General features: G+C 32.9%; 2 protein-coding genes across 3 annotated transcripts in view; both read right to left on the reverse strand.

The window, feature by feature from the left end:
* Positions 1 to 2,410: 2,410 nt before the first annotated feature.
* Positions 2,411 to 13,862, reverse strand: LOC148609969 (DNA damage-regulated autophagy modulator protein 1-like). 2 transcript variants are annotated; one of them, XM_088541624.1, is made up of 8 exons: positions 13,706 to 13,862; positions 10,737 to 10,810; positions 9,520 to 9,573; positions 8,786 to 8,853; positions 7,854 to 7,999; positions 7,107 to 7,287; positions 4,021 to 4,100; positions 2,411 to 2,669 (listed from the first exon to the last, which is right to left on the reverse strand). In XM_088541624.1, exons 2-8 carry the CDS (start codon positions 10,805 to 10,807, stop codon positions 2,484 to 2,486), a joined length of 786 nt encoding a protein of 261 aa, XP_088397750.1. In that variant the 5' UTR covers positions 10,808 to 10,810; positions 13,706 to 13,862; the 3' UTR covers positions 2,411 to 2,483. The 2 variants fall into 2 exon arrangements, with proteins under 2 accessions (XP_088397750.1, XP_088397749.1); XM_088541623.1 differs by lacking the exons at positions 2,411 to 2,669; positions 4,021 to 4,100 and adding exons at positions 5,157 to 5,420; positions 6,602 to 6,687.
* Positions 13,863 to 20,674: 6,812 nt separating this feature from the next.
* The window catches only part of LOC148609970 (plastin-3-like), a 36,233-nt gene continuing 32,199 nt past the window's right edge, over positions 20,675 to 24,708 (reverse strand). The window contains exon 13 of the mRNA XM_088541627.1: positions 20,675 to 24,465. Within this exon, the coding sequence (XP_088397753.1) occupies positions 24,295 to 24,465 (171 nt within the window). The 3' untranslated portion in view covers positions 20,675 to 24,294. The remainder of the gene's footprint in view (positions 24,466 to 24,708) is intronic.

A 24,708-nucleotide genomic window follows, 5' to 3' on the forward strand; every position in this document is an offset into this window, starting at 1 on the left:
GCATCTAGGTATCTTATTTGTGCATTTACAGCCGCTAAGTACCGGTTTTGAAAGGTCTGTAAATAAATACTGTATAAAATAACTGTTTCTTTTCAAAATCTAAGATTGATACATTTAGGTGATTCGTAAAAAGTAGCACACCATTTTTGCTCGCTGTACAATATGATTAAAGCACATTTTGCTATCGAGAGATACAGGGCGTTATACTGCCAATAATACACCTTGCACGGTGCTCGACAGTCAATGTTGTCATGTAACTGATAATATGAGCATCAAAGAAAAGCCAGTCTAAACTTACACGTTTTTTTTTCGAATTCGTCGGTGAAGTAAATCTCAATATTATCGTTTTGGTGACTATATCTATACAGGATATCTTTATCAAACACGTAAATTCTTGTTTATTGACAAACATTATCACTGACCAATGATATAAGTGTTTCCGTTTCGTATCGTATCGTTTCGTATAAATATGTCCAGTATATTTCATTACATATACATGTAGTGGCGGAACCAGAAATTTCGAAAAAAAGGGACAGGCGCTGAATGAGTGGGGGTCCGCTCCAGTAACTTCTAGTGAGTTATAAAATCAACCAGTTTTTTTAGCAAAAGGCCTCGGGGAAAGGCTTAGATCTGTCTATGACATGTGTCAGTCTTAATTTTGATAAACAACTAATTTAAAAAATATGTTACTTTTCTGTTTAAGAATTAGCCAAAATGTGTAGAAGGTGTGGTACATGAAAAAAAAACGCTGAAAGTTTATTGCATTATCAAAGTATTTATACCTCATAACCTAAAAAAAACCAAAGTGTTTGTAATGTTTGCTTGTTTCAGATATTGTTAGGTCAAATTCAGTTGAAAAGCAGATGGAAAATGGCAGGAAAATTCTTATATAAGCAGTCAAGAACTATTCATGTCACAAATGGTTCAGAGTAAATTTAAATATGTTTTAATTGTTTTCCAGATATATTGAATATATTCGAGGCAAAAAAGACCAAATTAAAAAAAAATAATGTGCCACACATTGCCTGATTCTTACATAAACAGATACTTATTCTCATCCCACTCTTCCATTATAAAATTTAATAAATTAATTTGAGATAAATACTGTAATCTGATTGGTTAAAACAATCTCAATGAATAAAAAATATAGACACACCCCTATTCAGTTAAATTCAGAGCTACTTTTCTCATGTTCAAAGATAAAAATATGTTTTAAAATTAACTTATAAGAATTGGCTATGAAAAAAAATTTGTCTATTGAAAAATAATGTAAATTTTCCATGTGCATATTTTGTTTATTGCACTTCGCGCAATAAACAACATGTACATGGAATGTATGTTATTTTTCAATAGACAAATTTTTTATCATAACCAATTCTTAAATAAATATGAAATGTTTTACAATCCGAAATTTCTACTTCTGACGTTTTCAATGACCTTGATGATACCCTTTACCGGTATTGCACGAGCGTCTTTAACTAGGTTCTGTAAGTAGAATTGTTGGTTTGGATCCAGTGCAGCATCTCAGTACACCTGTCTGAAGTTAGATCATACCTAATATTTCTAGTTGATACATTTTCCTAGTTTTTCTTAAGATGCTCCTGAATGAACATACTTTAGAATTTTAATATAAAAACATAGTGTCCGAACTTTATTTTGAGATAACTGAGCCTTAAAGAAAGGACAATATTTTACTACATTTTATATGGATTCTGTAGGGAATTTCCACATTTCGCAAACTTCTAAAAAAAATGGTAGATACAATATCTTATTACTTTATATCAAGAACACTTAACTAACATTAATTCATATTTCAAAACGAATATTAGGGGTCACCGAAATCTTTTTCTTGCAATATTAAAAAACTAAATTCCCTATGCATTTCACTATAACATTTTCCCGCCAATTTCCCCCCCCTTTGGAAAAAGTTTTCTCGCCAATTATCTCCACTTGAAAGATGCTTTTTAATTTTACCATTCTAATTTTTTTTCGTAAGAAATCATTTGAAATAATTTAAGTAAATTATTTTTACATCATTTCAAACACTATTAAATAATAGGAACTATATATGTCTGTATGATTTTGTAAGATGACAGAAAAGAATGGTCAGTGTAATAGGTATGATCTACCTTAAGAACTTATAGTATGTCCTTTTTACAGAGGGGTGATAACTCTAAATTCTATAACTGGCAGAAATAAATGCTTCTTATATTCTTTAGCATATCGATGTGAAGGAACAATCAAGTTTTAACTATCTGATTTGGTAATGATTCCGAGTTTATTTTTTTATATTTATTACATATACTTACTGTATCGGTTTTCTGTGTGATTTACATTTAAGTTTGCACGTATTATTTTATATGTGAAAGTAATACATTTTCTGACCATGTTTAAAAGCAAAGTCTGCACACTTGAAAGACATTTTTATTGCAAAAATAGAAAAAGTAATTCGCAGTGTTACATGTACACCTCTGCAACTTCTTTTATGAGGGTAAAGCCCCTCCTGAACGCTCTATTTGTTTTGTGTTCAAACAGCCGTTATTTATATTGCACATAGGTTTTTTTATTTCAAAACATTTAAATTCAGGGAAGAACGTCAATAGAAAAACTCCAATAGAAACAGCAACTAACCATTCTGATACGGTTGATGTTATTCTAAATCCATAGCCCTGAAATTGCAAAGAATAAAACAGTAGCAAATCTAGGGACAGAATTTCGGCGACTGGAAAGCCCGCACCACTTACCGTGGAAAATTTTGTCAATTTTGGGTAAATTTGCAGTACACAAATAAGCAAATAATACCATGAAACACTATTTAATGGCTTTTTTCGGAACCTCTTTTGTTTTATCCTTGTAATAAATGTATAAAAATTTCACACAGTGAATGGTTAAATCTGAATAGAAATACAATCAATGTATCGTCAGTTTGTAGACCTTTTTGTTGGTTTAAAGCGTACAGATAGCATTGCACTTACAAGCAAAGATAGATAGATGAATTCAGACAGACAAACAGACAGGTAGAAATGCCCTGCTTGTAATAGCCCGATACACAGAAGCAACCGCTCGCAAATAAACAAGTCATTATACTCGGACACATTAGTCGGACCTAGAAACCAATGTTCTTATATGCCTCGAGAATAGCGATAGGGATCGAACCTTCAACACCGGCACTCGGAGCGAACACGTACTGGCATTGACAAATACTTTCGCCTTGGTTGGATACTATCGTCAATGACTTGCCTTTTTATTATTTTCCGTTTTAAGAAAATCATGTTGTCCATGCAAAAACCAGACGGTGGGTTGCACATGACAAATTTTGTTTTCAAACATTTTTTTTATCCATTTCATATCATATATGCATCCTTTCTCGAAGTTGAATGTTGCATTTTGTTTAACTGCAACGGTTAAAGAGAAAACAAATTACTTTGAAATTTCATTGAAAAGGGGAGGTAACTCTACTTTTGTACAAAAATTTGGTTGCATTGTTGGGGAAATTTAAAATCGTTTTCCAAGCCATCCATTATCATTTAAAAAAATCTTTTTACTCTTTGACGTACATATGATATAAACATTACATTGAAACAAAATATTAAGTGGGACACATTTTATCCTGTACCAACCATATCATAGGGTCTGCCTGGTTTTAACATGGACAGCTTTAAAAAAAACAGGGTTTTTTAATTGTCGAGATCTTTGTAAAATATTTGAAAAAAATGTGCACACGGACGTATAAACTAAAACAGATTAATTGCATACACTGTTACTGTACTTTAATACTTTTATCTTTAATTGTTGACACGCGTCGTGAAATTTCAAAACTCCTAAAAATCCAGAAATTCAATTATCTATGGTTTGAAAATACAAAAATCGAGCACTCCTTAATCAATGCATATATTGCAGAAAATGGTGGAAGCTATAAAGACCAAAATGGCCAAATAACAAAACTTTCTATTTTATACTAGTGGTGATTTTTATCTATAATAATTACTTTCATACATAACATATCAAAGTATTTCTTACCTTGACCGAAGGATTCCAGTATGTTAAATTGCTTTCTCCTGATGGTTTCATTGACTTGGCTACTAATGAAAAGATTCCTACTGGCATACATTAAGGAAATTTGAAGAGTTGTATTATGAACTTATGAAACACCATACTCGATGTTTGAATTTATAAATCTTTATGAAGTATATATATATATCACTAGATTTTGGAACAGGAATGGTGCTTAACTTGGCACGTTTAATACTATGTCAAGTCCATTAAGATAACAACGATTCTAACTAACTTTTTCGTCACCGATGAATAATTAAAACTAACAATCCCGGTAAATTCTGACAATGTCAATTAAAGCGGTTAAGTATGGAGAACTCTACAAAACAAAAGACGATTTCTCGACCTACATACGCTATAGTTAAACGTAACCGTCAGAGTCATTTCTATATATAGATCTGTCCTTTGAAGAAAACAAAAAGTTCATCTCAAGCTGAAATCAACCACATCAAGACCAATAACTTTCCAACAACCAATTTACCATACAAACTGTGTACTCTTTATCTCAAAAATACAACCACGACAACTCAATGACAAACTTATGAAAAAGATGGAACTAGACTGGTCACATGATATGTAGCTGCTAAAGTAAATTTGATGGGCTTTTGACATACATGAATCACATCCTGTCTGATTTTTTTTCTCTATAAAGACATACATTGCATGTGCACGATAATACAGTAAGTGATAAAAACAGGTCAGGCTGACCCTTTAGAACTTTGTATACAACACCATCCTACTTCTACTGTCATTTATTTGGATGATGGATGGAACTTCATTATCTAGCATAAATATTTGTAAGAGAAGCTGTTTATACACACTTCCCTCGCTGTTGCTTACTCTTCAAAATTTCCGTCGTAAAATGTGAAAAAGTCATAAAAAAACATATAGGCCATGCTGTTGATAATTGATTCCCGTTCCTTAGTTACGCTTCCAGACCCTCTTCCTCTTAGCAGGAACAGATGCTGTTCTAATCATATGAAATAACTGAGAACAACCCTACCGGACGCCATATTTCTAAGAAGCGAAAAATATACACGAATGATCCAATATGTACGATAGGAATATACACTTGATTAAATACTGAAGAATAATACTAACACTTTTGAACAAACCAGAATTTATTATAAACACTTAAAAAATATTCTAAAAAATACAAAATGTGCCGTCTTAGCCTATTAAGGTAATGCCCCTTGACTTTGTGTTACCGTATAGTTGTTCGATGATGAATTTTTCAATTTACGTGCACACTCTGGTGTATATATTCTCCATAATTTGAATTCGGTGTGAAACGTCAACATAAAAAACACTGTTGAGAATGCAAGCAGCCATTCCGATATTGTCCCCATTAATCGTAGACTGTAACCCTATAATTAATAAAAACACTCATTCATTTATTTATCCTAATTAAAGCGCCGATGAGGGCATACACCAATACATGAATGGGTAACGGTTGGCCAAAGAGAGATAACTGTATTTCAATGTTTGCAAAGTGGAAGAAAAATACAGTGCCTGAAATCATTCAAATAGCTATTTAACCACAGTCTAAAACAATCCGTCCGTGCGAGACCCGACAGGGTAGTCAAGTACGTTAAAAAAAAACCCTTACTCAGCCTAAAACAATCCGTCCGTGCGACCCTCGACAGGTTAGTCAAGAACATTTAAAAAACCGTAACTCACTCAGTCTAAAAAAAAGGGTACAATATCATAAAGACTTTCTCCTCTACGAGAGAAGCTCCTTATGAAATTTTACCCTCGGTTTAGAGCTATTCGTAGCATTTATTGATAAGATTGCATGCTTATGTGGAGTTGAACAGACCTAAGCATTCTGAATAATTTGTAACAACTGAAGAGAATATTTGTCAGAAGTCAACTGGAAAGCGATGACCTGGTCTACTGACTCGTTTGAAATATGTTTTGTTTCAATTTCTTTCTTGTTGCTTTGTTTTGTCTTGTCTTATATTTGTTTAGTTGTTCTCCCTTTTCTATAGGATTACCGATTTTTCATTTACAACAAACAACTAGTTTGATGATGTGGATTTTTTTATATCATTCAAGATAAGCTTTAATTAATTGTAGAAAATATAAGAATAATTCCTTCTTTGTTACCATGTAAGCATATAAAAGTGAAAATGAAAGTGCAACTGATTATTTTTGTGTTAATTAAAGGGATGAGGATGTTTCCGGTTCGATCTCTGGAGACAGAGTGCACTTTTTGTATTTGGAGTACCAGGTACCTAGAGTAACCAATTTATGAGGCATTATCAATAGGGCATGGTGTAGACGCAACATTTTCACCAGTTTCGGTTATTTTTATCTAATTTCAAGTGGAATTTCGACCATAATAATGTCTGAAGTCTCTGACACAATCATCAAAATGTATTTAAAATACATCTATGTCATCCTAATAATAATTTGGAAGAATATTGTGTGGATAATCGTTTCTACTTGAACCATCATTGTGGTAAACCTGATTTAAACCGAATTTCATTTTTAAACGTGCACTCCACATATAAGCTATAATCTAAGACATATTTAAACCACTTACCGGTGCCCCAGGCTTCCAATAATTCAAATCTGTAACGTTTACCCAGTTTGGAGCTTTTGACTGTGACAGACTGGGAAATATGAATACTGCGGTGATAAGAAAAAAAGTTCTTAGCAAAGTGTGTAACTACCTACAAAGTCAATTGCAGAGGCGGTTGGGGAAACGGAAACAGGAAGTAACAAACATTGCTCAGGACACATTTTGAAATTGCCAGTGGTTGAAAAAGCTATTTTTCCAACTACAACATGTGTGTGTCAAAATTCCAACTCTCAAAATGAAATACCACTTACTTTATAACAAAAAAAAATATCTTATAACCAGGCATTGAAATATGCATAGCTTGTGGTCGGGATTATTGGACAGTTTGTATTGTGTATACTTTTACGTCCACCGTGGAAGGTGGAAAGACAACAAACCTATTTATGTGTAGTGTACAAAAAAGATTATAAAAAGTTAAAGTGGATGTTTGTATAAGTGAGTGTGTGTGTGTGATTTCAAAGGATACACATTATGATAAATATGCCAGCTAAGAAACTAATAATTGTTCTTATTCTACAAATGATTATAGAATTCCCTGGAAGGTCCAACATTTTATACGACATCCCTGTCTGGATCCAACAGTAAATGCTCCCTACTAAGAATGCAAGCATGGCTCCAATAAGATGAATCACTACCACATTTGTTTCCTACAAATAAAAAACCAAGTAGTTTGAAAGACAGATTCCTCCGCAGTTCTTATAACCAGTGTCCATATCGTTCCGCTATATTGATCACGTGTAGTTTTCTAGTAATAGATGAAAAAAATACTTAGTGTTCGAGCAATGACTGATAAAAAATCCGGTGCATACATTTGCACTGACTCTACAGCGAAAAGATGTGGTTTTATTACGGAGTATCACTTTTGTTTCCTTCAAATGAAAAAGTCAAGTATTTTTAAAGACAGATCTATGTAATCATTATATAACTGGTTTGTAACATATAATTCCGCTCAATTGATAACGTCTATCGTTTTCTAGAGAGAAAAACAAATACTTGGCGTTCGAACATTACCGATAAAAAATCCTATTCATACATACAGAGAAATGAAGTGGTTTTATTACTGAATATTGGATAGGCACAAAAAGATGTGAAATAACGAATGTATTTCTATGCAGGAGATTCAAATCATGGTAGGAAATTTAACAAACTTATTTGCCTTGAAAATTATTGTACACAAAATAAATCGCTAAATGTCCGTCGATCCGTTGCTTACCTGAAAATTTCCAACCAAACTGATGCCAAATGCAGCGCTAATGCCCATAACAAATGTTACAGTATTACATTTTAGTAATTTAGTCCTGCCAGAGCCTTCATAATGTGTCTCTATTTGGCGATACCGTATATAGAACACTATCAAAACTGAAAAGGAATGCACGAGTGATTAATAGTATTGAGAGTTGAATCTGTCAAATCTACTACAACGAATGAATATGGGTTTATTATAAAATGGTATTATTATAGAGTTTACATTCATGTTTTAATCATAAAATTATTTAGTCGCTTTATAAGATGCAGTTTTATATCGTATGATTTAAAACGATGTAACTATGTAGAACGTTTTTTATTCATATTTCAAATATTTGCACCATGAAAACTGATTTATTCAACGGGTCATAGTTTTCCTTTCCTCGTTAGTCTACCCCGGATTTGACTTTTTATGAGCAGCTCGGTGGATGTTTCTAGAAAAGCAGAGGACGCTTACCCTACCGGTGCACCTGGTCTATGCTCCCAGTTTTTAGTGGAGTCCGAGTTGCTCATTTGCTTTTGTTACTTTGTATGTATGATTTTAGTTACTTTATGTTATTTGTTGAGTATGTCTGTTTTCCATGTCTGGTCTTTGTCCCTGGATTACATTCTTTTGATTACCGCTATAACCTTGGTTCCCTTGATTACTCTTTCATTACCGCTATAACCTTGGTTCCACTGATTACTCTTTGATTACCGCTATAACCTTGGTTCCATTGATTACTCTTTCAAAGTTATGTAATAACAGTGATTTTGTCATGACATAAGTCAGTGAACTTTAAGGCTTACTCTTTAGAAAGAAAAAAATTCAAATCTGAATGTGAGTATGAGTATATCACTATAATACTCAGTTATCGTTGAATGCTTAGGTACATGCACAAAATATTTCTACAAACCTACCTATGACAGCTCCTACATTCAAAAGTTGACCAAAAACACAGCTTTCTGGTGGCGTTGTTCCGGTATCACTGAAAGTAAAATTACATGCAAGTGAATCCAATTCGTTGGAATATAACATATTCAAAATATTGTTGAAATAATAATATAAGGTATTTTCAATCTCATTTTTTTAATCTTCCGTTACTTTGGGTATCTTTTTGCCAATGGTATATTATAGTTTTTTCACAATTGATGATCTAGGTAATTGAACATGATATTTATACTTATTAAGTTAATCTGTTCCCGATCAATATAAAAACAAAATGAACATTTTTTTCACGATACAATCAATCGAAAAAAACCAGATATGGTGAAACGCAACAAATGCACCATCGTATAAACCTTTATAAAATAGTAAATACTCGTTGTTTCTTATTTTTTCTTCTCATTTTTGCAGGTGTTGCGGTCCTTTTTGTGTGTGATGTTAAGTTGTATTTTGCTTTTTTGTGATGTGCTTTGCGGTCTTTTGATGTGTTTTGCGGTCTTTTGATGTGTTTTGCGGTCTTGTGATGTGTTTAGCGGTCTTGTGATATGTTTTGTGATGTGTTTTGCGGTCTTATGATGTGTATTGCTGTCTTGTGATGTGTTTAGCGGTCTTGTGATGTGTTTTGCTGTCTTGTGATGTGTTTTGCGGTCTTGTGATGTGTTTAAATAGGTTTTATTATATGTCTGAAGAGACTGAAATATTTACATACCTAATGTATGGAAATGCTGGTTGAACATGGCCACTTGTTACTGCTAAAATGTATCTTGAAAGACAAAAACAAAGCAGCGCATTTTATATGCACATTGTACGTGAAATAAATGCAAGAAAAGTTGTTTTTTTTTCTACCAGAAGCTGACATGTCAGATCCTCTCCTCTTTTTCATACTTTTTCCCCGTATGAAATCTAGAATGTGCAAGGAAAGGTAGACCATTTTTAAATACAGCCTGAGAAAATTTGGTTATATGCAAGCATTTTAGTTTGCCCTATGTTAGTCTTTTGTTTGTTTGTTTTTTTTTACTAATAGGAACTATGAGTTCATTATTACTTAGATGGAAAAAGTAATTTGGCCCAGAAAGGAGATTTGGTTGTAAGGGATTTACAGTCAATCATAGTAATGAAAGCTCGATCAGAGCATGTATAATGCATTTCTATGTACGAACAAATTCAGCGAAAATTATACCCAGTTTCAATAAAGTATATGTAAATTAGATGATGATACAATTATCTATGGGAGTATGGCAATTATGTGTTTGTTTTTGCTTGTATTATAAGATGGATGACAATAGAAAATGATAATGATCTTAATATTCCCTCAGTCTTACATGTTGGATTAAGATCATACCAGTTTCCCGGTAAACATCATCAAAATGGCAACAGAACATGGGCAATAATGGGACTGTGTAAATTAATGAGCTTGGACGTCGTTTGTTGTAAATTTTGGCCTATTATTTTGTTCTATGTTCGACCACTTACACAATTGCTTGTCATCCACTTCTGTCAGCAACAACACTGGTCATGTCGTTACATTTAAAAACCATTTTATTTTTCCTTCAAAATGTTTTCTTCGTAAGTTACCATTGCAGTTTTCAGTCAAAGAATCAATGTCGGAAACTTTTACCAATTGATACACATTCAATTTTCAGAAAGCTTGCATTGAACCGGTACATGTGTACATTTTACCACCTTCACTATAATATATCCTAGCCAGATATGTATTTATAGATTAAGATAAAATATTCAAACTTTAAAATATGTGTCCACAAGATCACACAATTATGAAATATCGGTAATGGAATTCTACCTACATAGCTCTTCAAATCCTTTAAGTAGAAGTCTAGCTACTAGTATAATATACGTGTGTATATTTTATTGAAACTTTGGACTGTGTAACGTATACATAACTCAAAAGTTTTTAGGACTACTTACGTGATGGTAAATGTTACTGGAATGTAGATGGTCAGTATTATTGGGTACAGGTGTAGTCTATCGCCAAACATTACCTACAACACAAGGAAAAGGATTACTGTTATATTTAAAGTTACATATGAATAATTTGAATACGAATCTTGAATCATATAAATTTAAATTATAAAACATGTACATTTAGGTAAAGAGCTTTTTCATAGCGAGACATTTTTTTCTTTGTTTTGTTTTGTTATAATATTGTTGTTGATCTTGTTGTTTTTGGTTGTTTTTGGTTTTATTTTGTTGGTTTTGTTTTACCATGTAAGGTCTTAGGCAGAACTCCAGCTAAGAGTCATGCAAAATGTGATTCACGGTTGATATATTTTGTTTAAAACGTTTTAGTAAACAGAAATTAACATGTGGCTTTTCATATAACCCTTGTTCTTAACAGATATAAATTACATAGAATGTACTGTGGAATTTAAAATAAAGGGACATAACTTTGTAAATGACACTAAAATACAATAGAAACAATTGGATTTTCCATGTTGATTATCTACTAAGAGCAAGACAGATTGGAACGAATAATTATGCACTTCATTATATAGACCTATAAAGCAACTTAATAACCAAAGTAAAAATATGTAGCCTTTTTTTAAGGTGTATCACAGAATTTGCATGATTCTTACAAAGACTACTACTTAAATCTCGCTTTAAATAACTGGAACGACTGCATGCCACAGTAAAGCGGTATTGCGGTACTGCGTTATGTATTTAGGAGGAGTTTTATATCTCCTTTAATTTCCAGAAGGAGTTTTTTTTTTTTATCTCCTTTAATTTCCAGCTTTTCAATTTTCTTACAGTGAACGACACGCAAAATAAATTCTTCAATCAAAATGATTTTGGATTAGACACAATTTACAATAAAATAATTATTAATATAATATAGTAAGTATTTACTGGATAAAAGCGGGTAATAATGTCACGTCTTGAATACGGTATGTCATGTCTGCCCTCGTCCAACTCTTTCAACTGTACAAAACTGTTATTTTTTGTTGTCATGTTATTAAAATTAAAATAAAATATGAAATTGCAGGGGTTCTCGTGCTGAATATACCCCCACCCATGCAGGAAGTTGATATTGGACTGCATATGCCTTATCTATGTAAAACCATACACCAATTTAAAATCAATCCATTCAGCGGAACCCGAGATTTTGCTCTATCAGTCCATATAGTAAAAAAAGTCCCACAAAAAAGAAACTAAGACATCGGTTAGCATAAAAAAATCGCTTACTATGTATGCCCTATCTATATAAATTGAAACCCTTTCTGTGGGAGCAACGATAATTGCAACGGAATTCCAATAAATCATCCACTCATTGAGTAGTGGGACAACACATACTCATTTTACTATCTATGAAGAAAATCAAATAACAAGCACCCTTATCACATTTGAAGGGCATGAATAAAGAAAATAAAACAAATGTCCCCCTTTTGGATGTCTATAGATTCAGTGAAATTTGAGTGGCCTTAGGGAAACTACTATATATATCTATTAGAGGTTAGGATGATTTCTTTCTCTCCTGCCTTTTTAATATATACAAGTACAATTAAATTTCAGGAAAATAAGAGATCCTTTCTTTTTCACTTTTTTCTTTATAGCCTTATTTTTGTTCAGATTTTTTTTATCATGCCTCTTCATTTCAAATTACATTATAACCCCACCACGTCAATATAATCAAATTGTAGCTCTTTAAATATTGTAATTTTGTAAGGATGACTCTGTTACTTCTATAACACTTAGATTAGATATGAATTTCATTCACGAAGTGGATTTTTTCGTGTAAAATATTATTTGGTTTCTTTTAAATTTCTTTCTGCCCTGATATCTCTATTTATAAAATTATCATATAATGGAGACTAATAAAAAAAGTGGGACGTGTTTTAGTAATAACTCAGGAATTTCATTACCATGGATTGATTGTTGACTTAAGTATTACTTAATGTTCATATATTTTACCCTTTACTTCGGAGATAAGATAATTTATATAGTGTGTGTTTTCGTATCATCGGGTTGCAGGGTTGTTGATATGAACTATACCCCTCTGAGAATGTAAACCTTCTAAAGTCTTCTTGTCTCATTTGGTGGATAAGTTCGGTGGGTTTAGGTGCGTTAACGTCGTGCATTTTAGTACAACACTTGATCAATAATAGATTGTTACACCTTGTTTCTAGAACCCCCCTTCAAAAATCTCTATAGATTCGGGTTTGTCGTTCTCTTTTTGCAAATACCCAGGGGGAGGGACCAAATATTCAGTTTTGTCAAAGGGGAAGGGTGAACATGAACAAGTAAATTAGACGGCTTCGTGGGGCAATAACGATTATTGGTCCGAGATAAATATCAACAGAAGGTCCAGGGTGACATATCGACTGCTAACAGTTTCTGGGGTAGGAAATGAAACAGGTAGTGTCCTAGATGATAGGAGCAAGTTCGGATGTATCGGGTCGGTGGCGAGGGGCATTTGTTTTTCCTTCAATTCGTTTCGCTTCACGCCCTTTAATTCTATTTACGCCCCCATTCCAACCCGAAATCGTGGGTCCGCCCTGAGGAATGTTTTTTAACATGCATTTTGGTTTGTTGAATTTTAAAGATGTTTGTCACTAAAACTTAGCTTTTAATATGGTAAAGATTTGAATTGAATTGAAATTGTTTTATCAAAGAGTGAAATTAAGAAGTTGCCAACAAAATGGCCCACGATGGTTAATAGATGAAACAAAAATTATTAAAAGGGGAGGAGATTAAGTATTTCTAAAAAGAATGATCCAAAGTGCAATTCATAAATAAAAGCAAATGTCGGACCGGTTTAACCCAAGTGCTTTGAAATAATTCGATAATTTAACGAAAAAGTTTATACTTGTATCGTGAACTAAAAGAGCTCGTATTTTAAGTTGATAATCAATAGAATTGACGCTTTATTTAATACTCACGGTCTTTCACAGCATAAACCTCCTCATTTCAAATCACAAAATTCATTGCATGCACTATTTTCGAACCTGGAAGATTACAGTGGTATCGTACCCTTAAAGAGGTGTACACAAACGTCAATATTTTTATTTACATTTAATCTTTCATTTGTCAGATAAGATTATTTGTTGTCACGATCCCCATCATAACTAGAGTTATCGTTCGTGATTTCTATGTCAGAAACCGCTGATACAGAAATGCACACCGGAAGCATGCCAAAAGAGGACTAACGATTAGATATGACAATTCTTAAATCATGATTTTGGCGGAAGTCAGATTTCTAAATATAGGCATTGTTTTTGCCATGATGTGATGCTACCTTCCCCATTCCATGGTTGACGAGGGTTGGAGAAAATGATAGAAAAATCATTTATCGTGTCTATTTTCGTAACTTTATTCAGTTTTGCTATATCATCGTAATAACCGAATCAGTATAATGATAAACGACGTGTTTTCTTTTGTACTTTCAATTGTGCAAATATTAAAAAAAATATATTTACGCCAACAGTCATTGGTAACATGGTTTACGTAGCAAATATGGAAGCTTATTAATAACACAGCGATACTCAAACCATGTGTTTATCGAGTGAATGTCAATCTCCTTAAAAATAGGGAACACATTGTTTTTGCATGAAATCTTGATTTTTCACGAAAACGGCAAGGTTCAAATGGTGGAAACCTTGAACTAAGTTATTAGATCTGGACAGTTCAAAACATGAAAAAATCGGCTGGTTACTTGGTAAGCTTGTATTTAATTTTTTGGTTGGTTGTTACATATCGTACGACAATAAAGACTGTATACGCGCGCGCGCGTGTGTGTGTGTGTGTGTGCGTGTTGCATGAATCATTGCAACCACTGAGATAACTGTCTCGATCGGAATATTTCGCATTGCTGGCCTTTGGTGCTTTCGGTGGATGCTATATTCTGTATCATACATGTACCGGAACTGCCAGATACATGTATTGCGTGTTATTCATGAAACTTACAAATAAAATGAAAGTGTGATTTTTGAAAATACATGATCATTTGTCTTGGTGTGCTTACACGACTATTTGTATTCAGAAGACATTAATATTCTTCGAAAAGTTTAAGGACACTAGATGTTTCAGATTATGTTGCGTACAAAAGTTGAATTTCTAACAAGTCTGTGAATAGATAAATTTTCAGTCTTCAAAATAGGTCAACTCTATAATAACTTAATCCTACGCTTTTTTTTAACTGCACGACTACAATATGGCAAGTTGACATAATGTAGACGCGTTTCTAAGATAACTTTTATGGTTGCTAAAACATGTGGTATTAAAATTATGAAATAATAATGATATATGTAATATAAATATTGAGTGTCTTGTATTGCGCCATTATCATTTACAATTAATGAATATATGTTAACACAGCAAAATTACAAACAAAACAATTCCTAGTTGTCCATCATTTTGATATTCCTGATTCATGGGGAGAATTGGATATACATTGTATTATTGTTTGTTGTTTCATTTTATTTTTGATCTTACATTAAATAGAAATTGTTGAGGCCTTATAATACTAGTATAACCCAACTGCAGACTTGTTTCATGTGAATGTAACCAGTCAGCAGATGTTGTTCGTCAATGTTACGTCGTGTCGTTATGTGACTTTTTAGTTTACTTTAAAGAAATGCCATCGTTCTGTTACCATGGAATTTAATACTTTGTCGGAGCCTTTCGGGGATTACTTAATGGTGTATTTACACCTGTTGATGACCTTCTGGTGACCTCTGAAAGTATTTATTATATTGTATTTAGGTTGTACGCCGGAGCGTTTGCTGCTTTTCACCATATCCGTCTTCTTTAAGTCGCTAATGTTGTTAGCAACTTCTTGCACTCGTTATTCCAGTACTTTACATCCGCACATGATTTGCATAATTATTTATTACTTCTCCACATTAAGCTGCTGATCGGTGCCGTGTATACCGTCATAGCTTCATACATGTACGATATCAAAGTGTACCTCTTAAATATCATACATATGTGTTCTAGCTACGTGTGTTTTCTGCGTGTATGAGAACGTAGGGAAGTTTACATTAAAAGATGAAATGATCGGTTAGCATTGAACATTACCCAGTTTCCGATTCAGATAAAGGGGCTCGTTACAATGACTATATAGGTCATATACATTAGCAGGGCTTTGATTGATTGGTGGTTTTTACGGTATGGTCTTGACTATCCTTGCGGATCTCGCACGACCACCCCCTGCGGGGATTGTATTAGTAGATGTCTGTAAGTAGTTGGAGGTAGCGGAGCCCAGCCTTTGGGATACCTGATCGAAGAACTCAGTAAGAGTATGTCCTTCTAGCGGCTTGGCTGCTCTGTTTACACTCTGGCCTACTCCAGACCCCATGTGGGTCCGAGAGCGTTTCCCCGCTATATAAACTGTTTGGCAGTATGTCAACGTGTTGAGTTGAATATTTTCAGGGCTACGATCGCGATATATATATAGAGTCATTGCCAGTGGTTTAATCTGGTTCCCTGGTCAATATCATAAGCAACCAAAAGATCGCTAAAAAACATTACCGGTACTTCCAGGTAACCAGTTGTTTTGATTGAAAAATTCGGGTCATCACGGTTACGAAAGAGTAATCATATTGAGATTCTAGCGGAAATCACCCAATTTTAGAGAATATCGCAATGTTGAAAGCAAGCCAAAATCAGTGGCATAGAATGTTTGACGATTAGCGATTTGAAGACTTTAATTTATATTGTTATTGTCCCATATTCTTATTCATCGATGTCCCACAAAATCTTTCCTGATCTACCTGTAATTTGCAAATATGGGACAAACTGGAAGACACCGCTTGTATATACGGTATCAAAAAGCTATTATTATAATTAGCTGCATATTATTGTATACCAACTTTTTATGCTCTATATTTGTGGAAGGTATATAAATATGTTTGTGCTACTTTTTACTTAAAAGATGCATAGATGCAAGACATAAACCGCCATGCACGTATAGGTATTCTGTTTTGTTGGTAAAAATACACCGGCATTGAACAAGTGGGGAAAATGTACTTGTGACACTACTGTTCAACAATACATGGACTATTATGAAATGCGGTGAATTGTCTGAATTTACAAGAAAAATAAACTGTAGGGCCTCTCAAAACGACAAAAGAAGCACTGTATATGGTAAATAATAATATCAGTACAACCAGGAAACTAAAATTTTAAATCGACTGCGGAGAATAGAGTTATATTTACATGTACTTCTCTTATGTGTGAAAAAAATAAGGAGCTGTAAATTTTAAATTGTTCAGATAAAAATATATTGATATTAGAGTGCATGAATCCTAATTTTCGAACAAATTGTTATCATATAGAGTGCATGGAAAGTTGTAGCTTTAAATGTAGCTAACTGGATTTAAATTAATATATTCATTAAATATATTGTTACGAAATGCAAACAGGTAGACAGACAGATATTTGAACATAATTAAACAAATTAATCAAATTCGATATGAAGGAAGTTCCCACGTGCAGCTTGTGTATACCAGCGTTCTATTTTGCCACCTAAAACATAGTTAATGACGAGTCGGAACACAGTAAGTTATCTTTTCACACCATGTTTCGATACTGTTCGTCATTTTGATCATCCGTGGTTTTTATACCCATATATACCACTCTGTGACACTGACCTTTTGTCCCTAGCCCCTGTCACACTAATTGTTAGAAGGTGATAAGTATAGAAATACTCAAACAAATATTTACTAAACGCAATAGTTTGGGCAATAAAATACAGGTCAAGTTTGATGTATGGGGAAAATTGCATTTATCTGTCAGAATGTAACCCTTATTCATTTCGAAACAAGAGGCATCCAGCAGGCTGAATCGCTCACCTGGTTATTTTATTTTTTTGTCTTTCAAAGACGATAACTATAACAAGGAGCTGTCCGACAATTTTTACTCGATGAACACTTTGGTAGGACTTATCATAAAGATCATCACATCAATTGAAAGTTCATTCTATCTATTTTAGTTTTCAAAATATGGGCTGAAAACTGATAAAAGCATAATTATTTTCCCTTCAAGGGCAATAACTCTAACAGGGAGTCGCCCAACAAACTCTGCAAACTTTTGTAGGTCGTATTATAAGGATCATTTCAGCATCATATTATCTATTATAGTTTTCAAGATAAAGACTGAAAACTGTAAAAAAACAAAAACAAAAAAAAATCATTTTTCAACTTTCAAGAGCAATAACTCTTACAATGAGTGATCTGACATCTTTTGAATCACTGAAGCCTTTTGTAGGCCTATAATAAGGATCATTTCAGGAATAAAAGAATTTGGCTAAACCTAACGGTTTTAGAGATATATGGGAACAAAAGGCTCACAGGAGCATGAATCGCTCACCTGGTTGAATATTGTATTTCAAGGGCAATAAATTTAACAAGGTGTCAAACAGTTTTAACTCAAGAAAACTGGTTTGATTTATCATAAGGATCATTTCACTGTATGAAAGTTTCTTTCTATCTATCATAGTTTTCAAGATTTGACTGAGAACTTAAAAAACAAAAACAAAAAAGTTCATTTTTTCTCTTTCAAGGGCAATAACTCTTACAAGGAGTCATCTGAAAACTTTTATCCTTGAATACTTTTGTAGGCCTTATAATAAGGATCATTTCAGCAATTAAAAGAATTTGGCTAATTAAACATAACCGTTTGGAGATATATACAACCCAGAGGCTCCCAGGAGCCTAAATTGCTCACCTGATTTCAGTTTGTATTTCAGGGGTAATAAATTTAACAAGGAGATGTCCAACAATTTTGACTCAAGAAGACTTTGGTAGGACTTATCATAAGGCTCATTTCAGCAAATGAAAGTTTCTATCTATTATAGGTTTCAAGATATTGGCTGAAAACTAAAAAAAAATCATCTTTCGAGGGCAGTAACTCTTACAAGGAGTCGCCTGACAACTTTGATCCCTGAAGACTGTTGAAGGCATTATAATAAGGACCATTTCAGCAATTGAAAGAGTTTGGCTAAACTTAACGGTTTTGAGATATATGCGAAAACCTACTGTCTGACCCCTATGTTCTATTTTAGTAATGGGGGCCATGTTTTTTGATGGACCAAAAATCCCCACACCAGTTCTATGCAGGATAACACAATGAACATTCATACCAAGTTCAATTGGTCAAGTAGTGTCAGAGAAGATTTTTGAAAGAAATAACATTAAAAATAGCAAAAATCGTTGAAAAGGGCAATAACTCCAACATGGCTTAACGGATTAAAACCAAAATTTGACCACAGATAGATCTCATCATGCTGAACACTTTTACCACGGTCAGAATTTGGCTAAAACTGACCGTTTTGGATATGTGCGAAAAACTACTGTCTCACCCCTATGTTCTATTTTAGTAACGGCGGCCATGTTTTTCGACGGATCAAAAATCCCCACATCAGTGCTATGCAGGGTATCCCAAGGAACATTCATACAAAGTTAGGTTTTAATTGGTAAAGTAGTTTCAGAGAAGAGTTTTCAAAAATTGTTATAGACGACGACGACGGACGCCAAGTGATGGCAATAGCTCACATGGCCTTCGGCCAGGCGAGCTAAAAACTACTGTCCGACCCCAATGTTCTACTTTTAGTACCAGCGGCCATGTTTTTCGACGAATCAAATATGTCCACACCAATTCTATGCAGGATACCCCAAAGAACATTCATACGAAGTCTGATTCCAATTGGTCCAGTAGAGTCAGAGGAGAAGATTTTTGAAAGAAAAAACATTAAAAATAGCAAAAAACATTGAAAAAGGGCAACAAATCCAACATGACAACAGATTAAAAAGATAAATGGACCAAAGATAGATCTCAACATGCTCAACACTTTTACCCTTGTACGAATTTGGCTTAACCTTATATATATATATAGACCTTAACCTTATAGATATATGCGAAAAACTACTCTGACCCATCAAAAACCCCCACATCAGTTCTATGCAGGATATCCCAAGGAACATTTATACCAAGTTTGGTTCCAATTGGCCAAGTAGTATAAGGGGAGAAGAGTTTTGAGAAATTGTTAACGACAAAGATGGACAACGACAACGGAAACTGACGACAACTGACAGATGGCAACAACCACTGACGCCAAGTGATGGCAAAAGCTCACATGGCCTTCAGCAAGGTGAGCTAAAAATGGTATGTTTGTGATATCTTTGATCACCAGAACTTTTTTTATGGAACCTAGAGAAAAACTAAAGAGAGCTTCCTTTATTCAAGTCCAACCTTGTACCAACAATATGCTCCACAGGGCACATATTGATACAACAACAGAGGTTGAGCCCAAAACAGTTATGACTAGTGTGGACACAACATTCAGTTTCAGCTCTATTGGTTTGTCATTAAATGTTTGACACAAAATTTTGAGCAACTCGTGGGGTGTTTCTAAAATTATATTCTTTTTATTTCCACTCTATTCCTGAGTTGCCTTGACTACGATTTATCCCAAAGTTTGCAATTAGACACCAAAAGATTTATAAACTAAGTTGAAGTATTTTTTTTTTATCTATGAGCCCTTTTTAGCCCCAATTTTCAAAACAATATGTCCAAAAGCTTTTAGGTGAAACAAAGCCTTTTTCCACTTCATGGTATTGTAGTACATGTACTACTGAAGGAGCCCAATGCACTTTTATTGGGTACTCAAAACATCAAAAGCCTACCTAGACAACAATGATAAAGCATAAAACCATTACACAATAAAACAGAAAAATATTTCAGTCATATAAAAAATTATAAAATCCATTGAGGTGCTCTTGCGTTGTTGGACTGTGAACATAATTTTTATAACAATATATCTACCCAAAGAGAGTTTATAACAATGGACTTAAAATTCCTATTTCGTTAAAATCCTCTATTAATAGTTCTACACCATAAAAAGAAATCAATTATAATAACTTGATATGTTTATTAAGAAATCTATCATTCATACATAAACTGAATACCAGATTTTAGCAGAATAAATGATCTCAAGCAAAAAAGCTCTTGTAAATGGGTGTACACTTCAAACACACCATAATATTTCCCATGCATCAACTTTGTTCTTCCCTGACTTCTTATCACCATCTTTTAGAAATGGTGTTAAAATGTGTATTCGCCTTAACATGGTTATTATTTATTGATAATTATACTACTTAAAGGCTGAAATGAATTGAGGAACAAATTTTACACCTATAAAAACATGGACCTTTAATGACCATTCTCAGGTGTTTAGTCTCTGTTATTGAATTACTGTTTGTTAAATAATGGTTGTTTAAGTCTTGAAAGATATAAGACATTCAGTCCTGGTTCTTTAATTCTAAAATCCTTAACAGATGATGAAATACATCAAAGGGTGATGACCCAACTTAAAACCAGCTTTGATCATTCAGTTGTGTCACATACCTTGAGAACATTTTCTAAATATCACATCTCCTTTTTCCAACTTTTTAATTCATTTTTGGAATGGAAAATTAACAACAGGAAAATCAAGTGGTGTGAAGAAGTGTACATAATACATATGTTAAAAATCTAAACACACATTGCTACTGGTTCCAAAAAATAATATGGAATGAATAGAATATGTACCCGATGTACAATTAGGTAACCGATATAAAAATAACGTTAAAATATCTCGATGACACTCAAATGAGAGTAAATCATATGTACAAAAATTTCACAGGTTAGTTTTAGTGCTAAGGTCAATATTTGTTTAGTAAATTTTCATTCCAAAATAGCTTTTTTTTTTTTTCAATAAAAAAAATTTAAAAAGATTAGATAGTTTATATGCTTCTAAATAGAAAACTCCAATTATACAATTATCTTTACTAATTATGTGACCTCCAAGTTGAACAAATAAACAATAAATAATTGAATCTGTGCTGTTACTAATGAAAAGCCAGGATTATCTATAAAAAGCAGTATCATGTATATTGACTGCTACCATTTTCACACACACAATTATATACTTCACAATGTAAACAAAAACAATGTCTCTCGTCAAAGTTATGACTGGAATTCAGAAATCTTTTGATTATAGCAGTAAAAAAAACAAAACACTAATTGCCAAATGCTATAAATACTACAAAGCTCAATTTTACACTTAGTCATAAGTTTTTGTAAGAATCAGGCAAAATGGAAAAAATCAGAAACATATTAAAAACCCACCAATCTGACAATATAACTTCACTCAAGGATGCTTTCTGTTTTTGGAAAGACCATTATTTGATCTCTGTATCACTAGATTTGCACAAAAATTTGTCAACAGAATGTTAGAATAACTAAGGCTTTGACAACTTATCTGCCCTCAAAGTGTTCATTTCCAGTGCATTCTGATGGTACAAATTGTCAAATTAAACTTTTAAAATGGTGTTTTTTTTTCATACAATGTTTCACCCAAAGCCCGATTCTTTCAGAGACTATCACATTAAAACTGGTACAATTTACAATTAATGAAATACTGTTCTAATTTTGATTACACTGTAGAACACAGCTTATACCTAAAGAAACTGTAATTGCTATTGCTTAAATATATATACATGAAATTATAAAAAAAAATCAACAAGTAAAAGATAGGAGACTGCAAAAGACTGAAGATATGTTATATTATTTCCATTTATAGAACATTTACCTGTTATAACTAAAAAAAAAAACATATATTGTGTTTTCCTCGATTAATATAACATATATTGACAAACGAAGTTTGAAAGGAAGTTTGCAGAGATCATGATCAACATGCATAAGAAGTATCACAGATAAAGTCACAAAAATTCATTGAAGACATAAATTAGCTCCCTTTACCCAGCAAAAGAGTGGAAAATGTTGAGTAATAATTCCCAAAAAGTTTGAGAAATCTCTCCAACATAATAATGATAAAATTTAATCTTTCTATTTCAAGATGTGAGTTTTAAAGAGTATATCAAAGACCTGTTCTCATTTTCTGTGTACACCATTATCTAGGGTAGGTAACTCCATGCCAATTAAATAATTACCTACCTTTAAGAGTTGCAGCATATCAGGCAAAATATTGTGTGGTAAACGGGGGAGCATAATTCAGATTTAATAAATTTATAACAGTACTGCTGAATCTGCTTTCATTTCCACATAGAAAATACAAGTCACATTGGAAGACATAAAAATAATAGAACAAAATTATATACATCTTTACAGATTTAGATTTTATTAAAATACATAGTGAATTAAAAACAGTATACAAAATGGTCCCATCATTATAAACAAGCAAAAACAAAATAAGATATAAAAATAGACATCTATGTCCTAAAGTTTTGGAATGCATATACAGCTATTCAGTACACCTTAGCACTATTCCATGTTGGTCATTAGATAGATCCTTATATAGTACAGTAATATTACTGATTTTGGTTCTACAGACAGATTTTACAGTCTGACCTATGACCTTATGGAGGTTAAATGCCAGGTAGACAAGTGATCAAGTGATTAAGCCATACAAATAAGGTTGTTCCCTCTGCACGAATTATAAATCAAATGAATATGAATCGAAATAAGTACAAATATAAAATTGTTACTTCATATCAAATTAGACAAATTAACAACAAAGCACTTTGCTCTAGTTCTTGTTCAATATAAAATAAACAGAAAATTCTTTCATACTCTGATTCTGATAACATTTCTTTACATCATTGATAAGTACACTGTATAAATATTCATAGTATTTGAACATGAAAAAAAACCTCTAAAACAGACCTTTAAAACTCCTCTTTTTCTTAAAGTTATTTCTTACTTCTTTTAATAAGCCATAAATATATGAAGTCATGATTGAATTTGTATCACAATAATTGTGTTCATATTACATTAAATGACTGGCTTACATCTATTTAGCAATAGAATAAAACAAGTACCAGTTTATCCCTCCCGCTACCAGTGTATACATAGGTTACCAACAGTTAAAATATGAACACACCCTTAAAAACCAGAGAATCCAATCACAAGGTCTCTGTCACAATCAAGAGAATAAAATATAACTACAAATCCATATCTACTTGGGATATATGAAACTAGCTGTTAACAACTAATATGGCAAACGTGTCTAGCATCTTGCTACATATAATGTTTTAAAGGGTGATTGAATATTATTTGTATATGAAAATGTGGGAAAAGGTGCACCAGTATTTATTATGTCTTTTCTATAGGGATTAAAGTTTGTTCCCAAAAAGATGATTTAAAAATCAAATCAAACAAACCACATGTTTGTTTTATAAATTGTATCATCCAAATTAATTGTTAAAATGCAGACATGTTTCTTGAACCAATAAAAATGATTAATTCAAATCACAATTAGGCAAGAGAACAATATCTCCAGTTTAACCTTCACATCAAGTTCCTTTTGTGATGTCAAAAGAAGATAAAAACATTTTGTTTCAGAACATTTGATCAACAGAGTACGAAAGAAGAGAAACAAGCCGTATCGTTTCACAAACATACAGTTTCCTTGAACAATTATTTAAAATACTGATAGAATGTCGCAATGAAATGAACTTTGCTGAAGTTTTTAGTCATCCTGTTGTGGTTTATTGACTTGCATGTCTTTCAACATTAAACAGGCAAAAATTGTCATCATCATCTTCGGCTTGACTTCTACAATATCTTCAGGAAGAGCATATACTTTAGCTCCGATCTTTCTGGCCATGGAGATAGCATACTTGGCGTTTGAGAGACGGTCCTAAAAATTATTTAAAAATATTTATTAATTTGTTTAGGTTGGAGTCATTGATATATCAAATTTTCAAGCACTGTGAAAGTATTTCCTATATTAATTTTTCTGGAATTTTCTCATAAGAAAATGTAAGATGGTAATGTTTTTCATGTTTCCTATTTTATTTCCAGGAAAATTCCCATTCTAGGATAACATTTTGAAGTACAATATTAGGAAAACTTGCTCAGGTGCATTAGTGCAAATTCTTCC

This window comes from Perna viridis, chromosome 8 (genome assembly GCF_037379345.1).
Source record: "Perna viridis isolate PV_CMFRI_1.1 ecotype Kerala chromosome 8, ASM3737934v1, whole genome shotgun sequence".
Classification (NCBI taxonomy): Eukaryota; Metazoa; Mollusca; class Bivalvia; order Mytilida; family Mytilidae; genus Perna; species Perna viridis.

Bases quoted from the DNA above. Each gene is read 5' to 3' on its own strand.
- LOC148609969 (XM_088541623.1), bottom strand. From the start codon at position 10,807: ATGTTTGGCGATAGACTACACCTGTACCCAATAATACTGACCATCTAC. The intron at 9,574-10,736 runs GTAAGTAGTCCT...TTGTCTTTCAAG, and splicing joins CCAGTAACATTTACCATCAC to ATACATTTTAGCAGTAACAA. The intron at 8,854-9,519 runs GTATGTAAATAT...TTTTACTTTCAG, and splicing joins CCAGCATTTCCATACATTAG to TGATACCGGAACAACGCCAC.